The sequence below is a fragment of the Diachasmimorpha longicaudata genome, chromosome 10 (genome assembly GCF_034640455.1).
Source record: "Diachasmimorpha longicaudata isolate KC_UGA_2023 chromosome 10, iyDiaLong2, whole genome shotgun sequence".
Taxonomy (NCBI): Eukaryota; Metazoa; Arthropoda; class Insecta; order Hymenoptera; family Braconidae; genus Diachasmimorpha; species Diachasmimorpha longicaudata.
The window spans coordinates 3,245,604-3,258,231 of NC_087234.1; the positions used below are offsets into that span (position 1 = coordinate 3,245,604).

At 39.9% G+C, this 12,628-nt stretch overlaps 1 protein-coding gene across 1 annotated transcript in view; it reads left to right on the forward strand.

Annotated features, from left to right (window-relative positions):
- The window catches only part of LOC135166969 (potassium voltage-gated channel protein Shaw), a 59,800-nt gene extending 51,421 nt beyond the window's left edge, over positions 1 to 8,379 (forward strand). Inside the window, exons 4-6 of the mRNA XM_064129756.1 lie at positions 3,620 to 3,814; positions 5,487 to 6,480; positions 7,925 to 8,379. Of these exons, the coding sequence (XP_063985826.1) occupies positions 3,620 to 3,814; positions 5,487 to 6,480; positions 7,925 to 7,989 (1,254 nt within the window). The 3' untranslated portion in view covers positions 7,990 to 8,379. The remainder of the gene's footprint in view (positions 1 to 3,619; positions 3,815 to 5,486; positions 6,481 to 7,924) is intronic.
- The last annotated feature ends 4,249 nt before the right edge of the window (positions 8,380 to 12,628 follow it).

Below are 12,628 nucleotides of genomic sequence, written 5' to 3' on the forward strand. Positions count from 1 at the left end.
TGCACAGCCCCGTTTAATGCCAATTATTTCAACTGCTACGGGAACATGAGTCCGCTATAGCTGCGGTTCCCGAGGTACATCGTATTATCTGGGAAACAGTCGATCCCCCGTGAGCCGGGAATGGACTTCTCAAAATTAATTTATCGAATTTGAATAGAATCCGACATTTTCGTGCATGTGACGCTGAGAAAATCGATGATGTAATGGTAGTGGGTCATTTAGACGGACAACGCGTTATCGCTTAATTGATTTTCCATCGGATTTTCATGTTCATTACTCTAATTTCAATTTGCCATGAATCAGGGTTTAAAACGTACTAACATTGTTTTATGTTCTAAATTATGTAAAATGCACAAATTTTATCGGTGAAGGTATTCAATAAAATATTAAAATCAGTAGTCATTTTTCATATGTACTTAATGCTCTAGTTTTACAATAATAGTTGGTTAACTAATATTTGGTTCAAATAAACAGTTAGTCTTAGACAATATCAATATCATGGTGTCTCGGTGTGGCGAACTGCTTAATCACCACTTCCCAACGGCGATCACCGTCGTCCTGGTCATTTGTTTAAACTAAGATTTGCCAGGGTGTGGAATACCTGGTCCCAATGTTTATAATTCTAGCCCTTGGACTCCACACAAGGGCCCTATTGTCTCTGCCACACATCAAACCCTTCTAATAACGTCTCGGAAAATTTCCACACGATAAATATGATTTTGCACTTCGTTTTTCCCTCCCCTCGAAAAAATCCCCAATTAATTCGCTAAAAATATCTATTTTCACATTTCGATAATACACAAAAAATTCAGTTTGAAGCATTCATATAGGAGTCTGTCGGTATATTTCTTAGAATTATTTACAGGAAGGGCCCAGAGAGTGTTCCCACTCAGTGTATATAAAAATAAACATAAACAATGACTCCATAAGGAGAAAGAACAGTCTTTTTAAAGTGATGATGGATATTCTTTTGGTCTTTGTAATCAGTCATTACTCTCTTACACAAAAAGAACTTTTAGGTGAAAATTAGACCCCCAGGGGGGGAATGAGGGGTGAAGGTTAGTTTTATCACAAAAATTAGCCCCCCAAGTGATATTTTTCTGATAAAACTTGACCTAAAAAGTGTTTGATTTCCACTTTATCCCACGTTTCGCCCTCTAGAGGCTAATTTTTATCCAAAATTCCTTTTCGTATAGAGATTCCGCGGACAGAGATTTCTCCCGTATGCCAATTATTGAATAACACAATAATAATAATAAATCCACTGCTTTTTATATTCAATTAAATCCATTTTCAGTCATTCAAAAGTGAAAAATTGTGCAGCATTGTGTACGCCGATAAATGAGACACGACATCACCTGCTACATTCGCAGCAATTTCAATTGAACCCCATTAGCAACCGTAATGTCCATTAATCCACCCCAATGGAGTTTCAACGCCTCCGTCAACTGCCTATTTACCCAAATACTGGGGGAGGAGTATTCTCCCCCTTTCTCCCTCGCGTTGTGGAAATTTCCACTTTCTGTTATCTCAGGACACAAAGACCGCGTCTTAGATGACAAAAGCTTGTGTATTTACCCTTGGCCCTTGCCGCTAGAAATGTCAATGGACTTGTTCATATCGTTCACGCTCAAGCGCTCTATCAGAACCACTAACAATTTGATTCCACTTGGCGCCATCTTCAGGTGAAAACAACGCTGCAAGTATAACTTGGAAAAAGATGTTGTCAGGCAAAAAATCTCAGGTGAACCCTAATTTTGTTTCGCACACACGGAAGGAATATTTAGGTAAAAATTACACCCCCAGAGGGCGGAACGGGGGAGGAAGTTTAATTTTATCACAAAAATTAGCCTCCGAAGTCTAATTTTTTCAACAAAAATTGACCTAAAAAGTTGTTGATAAATCAGCTCAGATTTAAATGAAAATAATTGAAGGAAGACCTTCAAAAATTGTTAGAACCCTCAGATTGCAGTCGATCAGGAAATATTCACATTGAAAAATGATAAATATTTTCATATTAAAAATTTTCTCAATGAATTCAATCCGAATCGATCTTCATCTCAAGCAAATTTTCGACTTTGATTCGGTGTTAGTTTCTTTTTGAGAACAAATCTTCAACTCAAAGACATTCAATGTTAATTTTTATTGGAGGGAACAATACCTCGAGTAGACGGCTACGCCTTTGCACACATCATGAATTTCTCTCGGTGTAATGCCTCCTATACATCCGCAATACCTCACCAGAATAGCGAAAATTCAATTCCCCGCACCGACACAAATCCGGAACTCTATTCTCCTGATTACCCGAACAGAGCCCTTCACTACTTATTTATTTAACCTTCCGAATCCATTAAAACTGAAAGCCTCGATCGCTACACGCAATTTACAGTGACGATTATCACATTGTGAAATTAGTGCATTATTGTCTAGCTCATTTACACACTGTTGCCTAGACAAAGGCCATGACCCTCTCCTCCACTTCAACCCCCATCGCTCAACGTTATGCAAATGTATTACGACTATATTTTCCAGGTAGTTTCACTGCACTCTAATGGCCGATTGCCATTAGAAAGATATCAAATAAAAGGAGAACTGCGTTGCCATAAAAAAATTATTCTTATCCAGAATAAATCATCTCCAATATTTTTTTTAATCTCCCTCCCTCCCTCCCTCCCCTCAGAAGTAATATCCAACGGTCTATAAAATTCCATTTTTTCCCCACTAGTGTATGGAAAATTCATTTGACCCTATACTAGACACCGATGCCCAGGAATCCATCAGCGCCGGTCACCCTTGGTAACGGTGAGGAAGCATCCCCTAACGGTACAGGATACTCCCTCTCTAGCATTGACCCACTATCCGAAAATCTCTCCAAATACTTCTTGCACTTCCTCACGCGGTACCTAATGCCTTAATCTAATATCTGCCTTGGCTCTGCCAACGCTAGTTCCCATCATCTCATCATCTATCGCATTAAAACTCTGAAATTACATTGGATCGCTCTCCATTCACCATGAAGTTTCAAATAGTTTTTTTTTTCGTTCTATTTTCATTCTCAAACCGAATAAGAAAACTTCCTTGAGCCACTGACATCCTCCAAGTAATGCTAATGCCAGGAATTTAGCTATTTGTGTCGTTGAGAAGTTTTCGAGTAAAGAATTACAGAGAGATATTGGAGTTTACATTTTAAACTGTTTATCAAAAATTAATTTGCAGTTGGATTGAATAAGTCTATGTGCGATTTGTATTTTTTTTATTTTCGTGGCTCCACTTGAGATTGGAAAACATTTTTATGGGTGAAAAGAGATGTATGAGTGGGACAATTGTTAATGTGAGTCATGAGGTCCAGGGTGTTGTGGCCCTTTAGTCTTTTTAGTTAGTTCCTCTAAGGTAACAAACCAGAGCAGTTGTGTCTTTCGAGTGTATAAGATAAAAGAGAATAAAATTACATTCACACGTTTGAATCATTATAATTATCCCATTTCTAATAACAAATGTATAAATAAATTTTATTCTTGACCTTCAGATTTATTGAGGCTGACAGGATAGGATGCCCCCCCCCTGTTGTGCCTCATTATACTGCGAAAATTTGTGATTTAATGATTTTTTGTGGGTTTAGCATCGGGACACGCAGGAGACCCTGACTGTCCTGGACAGATTGGATCTGGACACGGAAAAGCCGAGTGATGAGGAATTGGCCCGTAAATTTGGATTCGAGGAGGCATATCTCAACGGAACGCTAACGTGGTGGCAAAAAATCAAGCCCAAAATGTGGTCATTATTCGATGAACCTTACTCCTCAAATGCAGCCAAGGTCGGTAATAAAATTTCATTGAAGCTATAATAATAATCCGATGTGTCGGTCATTATTGGTGATGAAAGCTACTAGGTCTGAGTATTCATTTATTAACAAAATTTCACGACTGCCATATCTCAAAGATGAAACTAAAACGGAGATCTATAACTCAGTTCTATCCACTTTATCCTCCAAAAGTTACAAACCTCGTTACTAAGCCATCGTTCGATAGCAGCCCCCAGCAATAGAATGTGAAGTGCTGCAGCTACACATCCCAGAAGTTTAACGAGCAAATACCATCGGAAGTTGTATAGAATTTTCGATTTTAGCGAGTGCATTTGAACAGCCAGATAATGTTCGAATCCCCTAAAAATAAAATAAAGCATCACCTGTTAAAAATAATATCTCCATTGTCCTGCGTCCAATGTCTCCATCATTGGGTAGACAAGACATCCCAGACAAGAAGTTGCGTCAAGCTGATGGACAATCAATTTTGCCAATGACACTGCACGATTCAATTCCATCACTCACACGTCATCTGTAGATTATGTGGTCCTTTTTTCATTTTCTTCATTATCGTGAGCCACTGGTACTGGCGCCCTTCATCATGACAGGCATCATCAACACGAATAAACACAAGCTGCACGCAATCAATATAATCATGATTTACTGAAGGTACCTTAGCCCATTGTGGCACGTCAGTCTCCCTGTATTCAACGTGTAATTTGCCAGTCTGATTTGATCATATGTACAAGTACGAATTACCCGGTGGATGGTGGTCGACTAGATTGTGCTTGCAGAGGTCACCCACAAATCGCCATCCCCTCATTCCTCCTCTTTACTACTCAACATACATGGAGAGTGGATTTTCCACCAGTATCAGCAAATGTTCTGTCTATCTGCTACCATTTATCTGCGGTCAAATTCACCCGCATTTGACACGTACTGTCAATGTTTTAATCATCAGCGCTGGGTAAGCTTTCCTTTCAGGAAGTTTAGATTTAACGGGTTCAGCCAGTCACTGTACCTCATTATCTTTAATGAGAGTAATTCCCGGGATTAATGAGAATGATAAACACTTGAATCGATGCAGTGGGTATTATTGGGCATTTGGACTTCAATGATACCATCAAATAATTTTTTTTATTTCCCATGTTAAGGGATGTGATTATCAATCTGTTCAACCAGCTGTAGCTGATCCTGCAACTCCCTCGCAATTCACAGACACAGGGGAATCCCGGAGAAGTTCTGCCGATACAGGCGGTTCTTCCCACGTCTTTAATCAAATTTCAAATGACCGGAAATAAGTTGGCTTTTTATAAAATATTATCAAGACCTAAACTCTGTGATTTACACCGCCGTCTTCGCTATTAGAATAAAATTTTTCTCCTACACCTTATCGACAGTTGATTCTCGCTGGCCTCCGCTTGTCGTTTTCAACTTTTTAATTTCCCCCTTTTCCCGAACATTTTCCGGACGAGTGGCCATCATCGAGGCAAGCTAAAAAAAAACCTCTTGGCTTATCACTGTGAAGCACCGTTCAGCCGTACCAAATGGCCGATTCGATCGATGATAGAGCAGGACAGAAGTCCCTTGAAAAAAAAAACAGACGAAAAAGAGCTGCACAAGAAATGCCCAGAATTCCAGGCAAAAGTAACAAATTGAAGCACTCATTATTTTCTGTTCACAGATTATCGGCGTTATATCCGTCTTCTTCATCTGCGTATCGATAGTGTCATTCTGCTTGAAAACTCATCCTGATATGCGTGTACCAGTGATAGAGAGAAGAATAGCTAGACGTGGAAATGGAACGAGTACAACATACGATAAAATTGAAACAAATGCACACGATGCATTCTTCTACATCGAGTGTATGTGCAATGCATGGTTCACTATTGAATTTATATGTCGAATAACAGCAAGTCCGAATCGTTGGGCATTTCTACGTACAACAGTGAATTTAATTGATATGGTTGCAACACTGAGTTTCTACATTGATTTGGCATTACAAAAATTCGCCGCCCATCTTGGTAATGCCGATATACTTGAATTCTTCAGTATAATACGTATACTTAGGCTGTTTAAATTAACAAGACACTCATCGGGTTTGAAAATATTGATGCAAACATTTCGTGCATCAGCCAAAGAACTCACCCTGCTGATATTCTTTCTGGTCCTCGGCATCGTCATCTTCGCCAGCTTGGTCTACTACGCTGAAAGGATCCAGTCCAATCCGAAGAATGACTTCAAGAGTATACCACTGGGATTATGGTGGGCACTAGTTACCATGACCACTGTTGGATATGGTGATATGGTGCCAAAGACCTATCCTGGAATGTTTGTTGGTGCATTATGCGCATTAGCTGGTGTATTAACAATCGCCCTGCCGGTGCCCGTGATCGTTAGCAATTTTGCAATGTATTACAGTCACACGCAGGCGCGAGCCAAGCTGCCCAAGAAGAGACGTCGAGTGCTTCCGGTGGAGCAGCCTCGGGTCAGAGTACCCGGGGTACCGGGGGTAGGTGGACAAACTCAGGGATCTACTGTATGTAGCCAGCAAGTTGCCCATCTACCCCCGGGGGGTGGGGTAGGAGGTGGTGGTGGTTTACAGACTGGGCCACAAAATAGGAGAATGAATGCTATTAAAACTAATCATCCCAAGGATCCGTTTGCTAATAAAACAGGTAATCATTAGCTTTGTATCACAGACTTATGAGTTTTTAGAAAATTTACACAAATTGTACGGAATAGAATTTTGTTGGAATTTTTGTTTCGTGAATCGAGGGAAATTTTATTAAATTTTCGTCGATCCATTTTGACACACTCTTACCTGCAATAGTTGTCATTTGGGAGAATAAATTCAGGACTATCCGGATAGTAGATTGAGACCTATGAGGGCTCCCTGGGAGCCAATCGATTGCTTCGTTTAGATCTCTTGAATGGTAAAAGGGAAATGACAACTATTTCCAGGTCTTTTTGACGCTCAAAAACCTCAGACCTCGCAATAGCCTGATAGTCTCTCGTTAGAACTCATTTTGAGATCCAATCAAAGACAAATATGTCGACTCGGGTATTTTTTTTTTCTAACAATTGTGGAATCTTCTCCTGATATTTCTCTCCCCGTTCGCTTGTTTTCAATTATCGATAAACCCATTCCTGGCTCATAATGACAATCATCAGTAATTAATAGTTAGATTGATGACTCCCATGGAGCAATGGAAATCCAATGTCCCACACGGCTCCACTAATTACCAATTCTCCAATACAGCAATGATATGAATTGCTTCGGGTTACAGTAATTTACGGCGTACAGTAACTTTTGTAGCATGAATAATTAACACATTACGATGGCCTGCGGTTGCCATGCAACATCCAAGTAAAGTTGGTGAAAATTATTTACACTGTAATTGGATCATGAAATAAAACATGGGATCAAGAGGGGGGCAGGCGAGCAGACGATGTGACCTGGGGATAAATTAGGTTAGGCATTCGAGTCAACTTCGAAAACCCCTCTGATGTTGTGTGTTAGCTTTTAGTGAGATTCCGCCTTCATTATTTAATCATACGGGATTCCATACCACAACTGCCGCAATGGCCTAATCTACCCTTGAACACTGTCCCATGAGGTAGTAATTTTCCATTCGTGGTCTCTTGTCCGCCACTTCTGGTCAAGATACTTCGACATATTACTTTTCAAAATTAGCTGCATTACATCTTCTCAGAGTTCAAGCAGAAAAAATTTTCCACCCACTGAGTTAACAATAAAATAACTTGAGTTTCTACCTCATTACAATTTTAATGAGGCAGAAACTGAATTCGTACCACTTTTTAATTATCAAATGGTCTCAATTGTTGACACTTAAATTCCCTCTCCCCTGAACACAGTAATTTTCACCAGAATTTTTCCCAAATTATTCTTTCCCCTCAATTCACGTTTAAAACTCCGACAAATTCTAATTTTATTCAGCCATTTTTTAATGTTAAAAAAATATATACACAAGACACGTAGCCTCAAGGTCTTCGTTCCCCCTCACTCCCCTCCTTTATATCGATTTTTAAATAATTTTCATCTCCCCATCACCGTAAAACACCATTACTCACTGTTTCCAAACAAACTTGTATTTTCAGATGAAGAACGAAGAAACTCAAATCTAAGAACCAACGGGACCAAAGCGTCAGGTGGCTTGGGCTAATAAAACAACCGCGAAAGAAGAAAAAACTTTCCAAATGAAAAAGAAAATTAAAAAACAACACACTCCACTGCCGCGAATGTCGCCCGGGGATTCCATTACCAAGATAGCGAAAAACAAGCCAAGAGTACTGAAGTTTCATCGATGAGAGAGAGACAAGGAGGAATAATGAAATAATGGAGGAGGTGAAAAAACCTCACAGGATCAATTGAAGGACTCAACGGCATTGTGAGTAGTGAAATAATACTAAAAAGACATGATAAAAAAAAAGCTTAATGTAAGTAAGAATGTGAGGCTGAACGAAAGTGGACTGTTCATGGTTTAAAATTTTATGAGAGCATTAGATAGACCATAGAGATAACAACGGGGGGTTATAAAGGGGCAAGGGTGATGGAGGGGGGGGGGATGTTACCAAGTGGTGTAGATAAATGCGACGAATGTAGAAAATGCGTCCGACATGATGTATGATGTGAACATTCAGGACATTAATATACGACGTACGAAGAAAAGGGCGGGGGGAGAAGTGGGGAGTGATGGGGAAGGGGGGAGGGTGGAAGGGAAGGGAGAATATAAATATTTACTTTTGGACCACACTAATGTGAAGTTAGTTGAGATAAGTATAACGAAATGAATAAAATGGTGAGGGGAGGTGGAGGGGAGGAAGGGGACACTTACGTGAATTTATCGCGATGGACACATATCACGATCCATTAACAACAAATAATACAGCCTCACAATTCCACCCTTCCCTTCTCCCAACGCTTGCCTCAGCACCGAGTGTAATGAATCGATTCAATCAATCACAATCATAGGCCCATTATATGTGATTTATAGGCAGCATTAATGATAATGGTTCAAGTGAATGATATGAAGTATAAGCCTTCTCCTAAAATGCCCACCCACGCTGCCTTTTTGTCATAATGAAGAGATTAAAGAAAAATATATTAGTGAATAGTTATGCACGAGGTAGACACTCTTGCACTCCTGCAGCCCCTGAAGGCCTTATGGAAAATTTAAAAATATTCCACTATTTTATTCTGATAAAATCCCACTCCTCCTTCGTTCCAATCACCAGGCGGAGTTGAGTATTCAGTAAAAATGAGGTAAAATACGAAAGAATTACGTAACAGTTTCGTACAATTTTTTCTCCGGCTAAATTTGACACCGAAATTATGGAAAATATACGTTATTTTTACGGAATATTTATCTCCGTGCATGATCGCGTTCTCTGGTTCAAACGTAATGATAAGAAAATACCTAGTAAATAACGTACCTTTGGAGAATTCACGTTTCACCTTCATCGACTTCACCGAGGTAGAGTAACTCACTTAACCCCCTCTCCCCCTCTCCACCCCTCGCCACCACACACCCACACATACACAGCTAGACACACTCCACCCCGCCCCCTCTCACCGCCAACCACAATATTGAATTTAATATCTCGATATCGTCCAGCAACGAATACGATGGAGTAATAATAAAAAGGGGTAGAATTTCGGGTGAGAATGGCTTATGAAAAAACTTTTTGACACTCGTCGAAATGCGAAAAGAAATAATCCTCAGAAGTTTGGACGGACCAATTCATGTTAAGCCTTCTCTGTTACACTGAAACAACAAGATTACTGGAGTTTTTTTTGGTCCGGGTTAATGAAATAGAAAGGATTTCAATTTCACAAATACCTGGGGGAGACAAAAACGACAATAATTCGCTGGGGGAAAGGGGGAGGGGGATCGTTGCACGAAGTGCTGACAGAGGGGCGTGATGTTTCCAAACGTGGTAGGTTTTTTTTTTTGTCTTTTTATTAGTCCTCTACCACCACTCACAATTTTACCCCAACGCCACTGGGACCAATCAGCCATCCTTTACCCTTCCCTCGCCCCCCCCCCCCCTCCCCATTCAGCCTGTCCTCCGTCTCTGGTAAATCCGGGGGACAAAAAAAAAATCTCGCTGAGAGCTTTTTTTCCCTCCCCCCTCCCCCTGTGCTTTTATGCCCTCGGTGTTGTCCAGTTTTATTTCAATCGAACGTCAACACAATTTTTTCCTGTGCTCATGGCATTGACTGCTTGTTTCACCAAGTCGTCGCCACACACGCGCGTATAAATCATATTGCGGGGAGAATATGGCGAAATTGTGTCAGCGACAAAGCGATATATAAAAAAAAAAATACATGCCATACACAATTTCACGCATATAGAGGCCAGAAGGGTGGGTGCGGGTGTAGGGAGCGAGGGGAGGGGAGGGAGAGAAAGGGAGCTTTTGGTACATGATGCTGGGCATGTGTATATAGGGGTGAGTATCAGTACAGACGATTTATTCTGGCTTCTATCTAACATATCATTCCGCAACTTTCCTACCAATTCCCTTTACTACCCGCCGAACCTCTGTACCTGTCGTCGGGTATTTCTGGCTTTTAGAACCCACTATCTGGCTATTGAGGAAAAATGTATACTTTTAGAATGTATATTATCGACGGAATTCTCCTCCGGCTTTTTTGCATGCGACAGGAGGGACTGTGATTCTTCAGAAAAATCCGAGATTATGGGTGAGACGTTTTTTTCTTTTACTGATTTCTTTTTTTAAGCTGATGTCTTTATTCAAAAGCGCCATATGCCGATGGGACTGGTATGTAGTGAGCACATCATGTTAACAAATACACATATCCGATTTATAGTGAACATATTTACAGTTTTTGTAATTCGGGGATCACACGCTGAAGGTAATTCAAGAAAAATAGAAGGGGGTAGGGGGATAAAATTGACTCATTTTTAAAGGCTTGGAAAAACTCACGTGCCAGCTCCAGATATTTTTTAGTCAGAGATTGTGTGATAAAAAGGGATAAGTTACTTTTGACTGATCACCAGTTTTTGATGAATATTTCAGAATCTGAGGAAGATACCAAAATTTTTATTGGAACTTTTTCTATCATTGTCAATAAATATTCAATAATTATAATGATTTTGAAAAATGTAATGATAATAATTCTTATTATTACTGAAGAACAGTAAATAATAATGATTGTATTATAATAATAATAATTATTATTATCAGATCAGGTATGTCTCAGGTTTACCGTACTCAATTATGCCATACCTCGACCTGACCACAACCTGATCCGGCGTGAGTGGCGATTTCTTATACGGCATGTCGTGTTGTAGCCTTTGTTGAACCTGATGAGGTATATCTGTCGTTTGCAGTCCTCAGGCATGCATAACTTCGACCATGGCAAGACCTGATCTGGTATGACTGATAATGACCTAACATGGTATGCCATATTCGAACCGAATCGAGGCCGAATGTCCAAATTATATGGTACGCCTTCTCCAGCGGGTTCCATAGGGCTAGAACTCTGGCCTGATCAGGTTTCCTTGATGACGGTTTGCCTGATTCATAATCAATCAGGCCCTTAGGTGATAGCAGGTTCCCCTCACAAAATTTCAGATCCAGTAGATTTGAAAATATTCCTCAAAAACTCGACTGATAGACAAGTCAACTTGATTCATTTTACCATTTCCTCAATGAAATTGGGAAAATTTAAACAAAATCAACTGACGTGCGACGATGATTCGTCGTAATCGATTATCAGGGCTGGTAAATTTTTAGGGGCGTATGGCGCTAAGGGTATGAACGGGGCAGCTAATGCTGGAGAACAATGCGAGATATTTAAGAATAGATATGATACGTCTATTTGTTTTCCTTCCCTTGTTTCCTTCGAGGGATATAATGGGGATGCTGTCATCTGATGACGATCTCCGGGAATACTAGGGAACCCCTCCAGATGCGAGGGTGTCACGCCTACTTTACGAAAGACGAGTGGTCGTCAAGGGTTCAGTTTTCTTCATCGATTTTTATCGTCTCTGGGTGGGAGGAGAAGTCTGTTTTTCATGAGAGGGAAACAGGAAATTTCTATCGAAATTATTTAGGGATGATTTGAAAGTGTCGGCTGTACTGCGAAGCTCGGGGAAGGGGAGGAGGTCGGAAAAATTGTGGGAACCGGAACTTGGCGCAAGACATGACCCTCTCTCCCGTTCTAGCACTCTCGTAAATCAGTCCCCTCGTATAAATTCCGGAGAATAACCTTTTGTTGGGGATATCCAAATAATTTACCTATTTTCCCTCACCAGGGGAAACATCAGAGCCTTCATTTGAGCCCCTATGACCCTCACTTTCTACCATTTTACAGCTATTTTATTATTTAATCTCGAAGAAAAAATTCAAAGCTTTGAAGAAAAATTCATCGAGTTGAAAAATTGCGATTTCTCAAAATTAAGGGCTTCTTATGTAAATAATTTATAACCAAATTACCCGCCATTGAAATAATTTACTTAAAATTAACTTAAATTAATTTAAAATTTAATCATACTTAAATCGTTAAAAATCATTAGAAAAATAATTTCCTAGCAAATTTTACTTCAATAACCGAATATTCACGATTGCTTTTTAAATTTAATTGACAAATTTGGTGATTGAAAGTTGTTGAATCTATAGCGTAATCTCTCTCAAGCTGTAAGAGACACTTGGATATCCTTAATAGCATTATTGTCTCTTCCGATTTTTATCACGTCATGCATACTCGGAAATACCCTCATTCAACCGCTATCACCATTATCTAAAAACCTTCACCCCTGGAAAAAAAAACCCCTG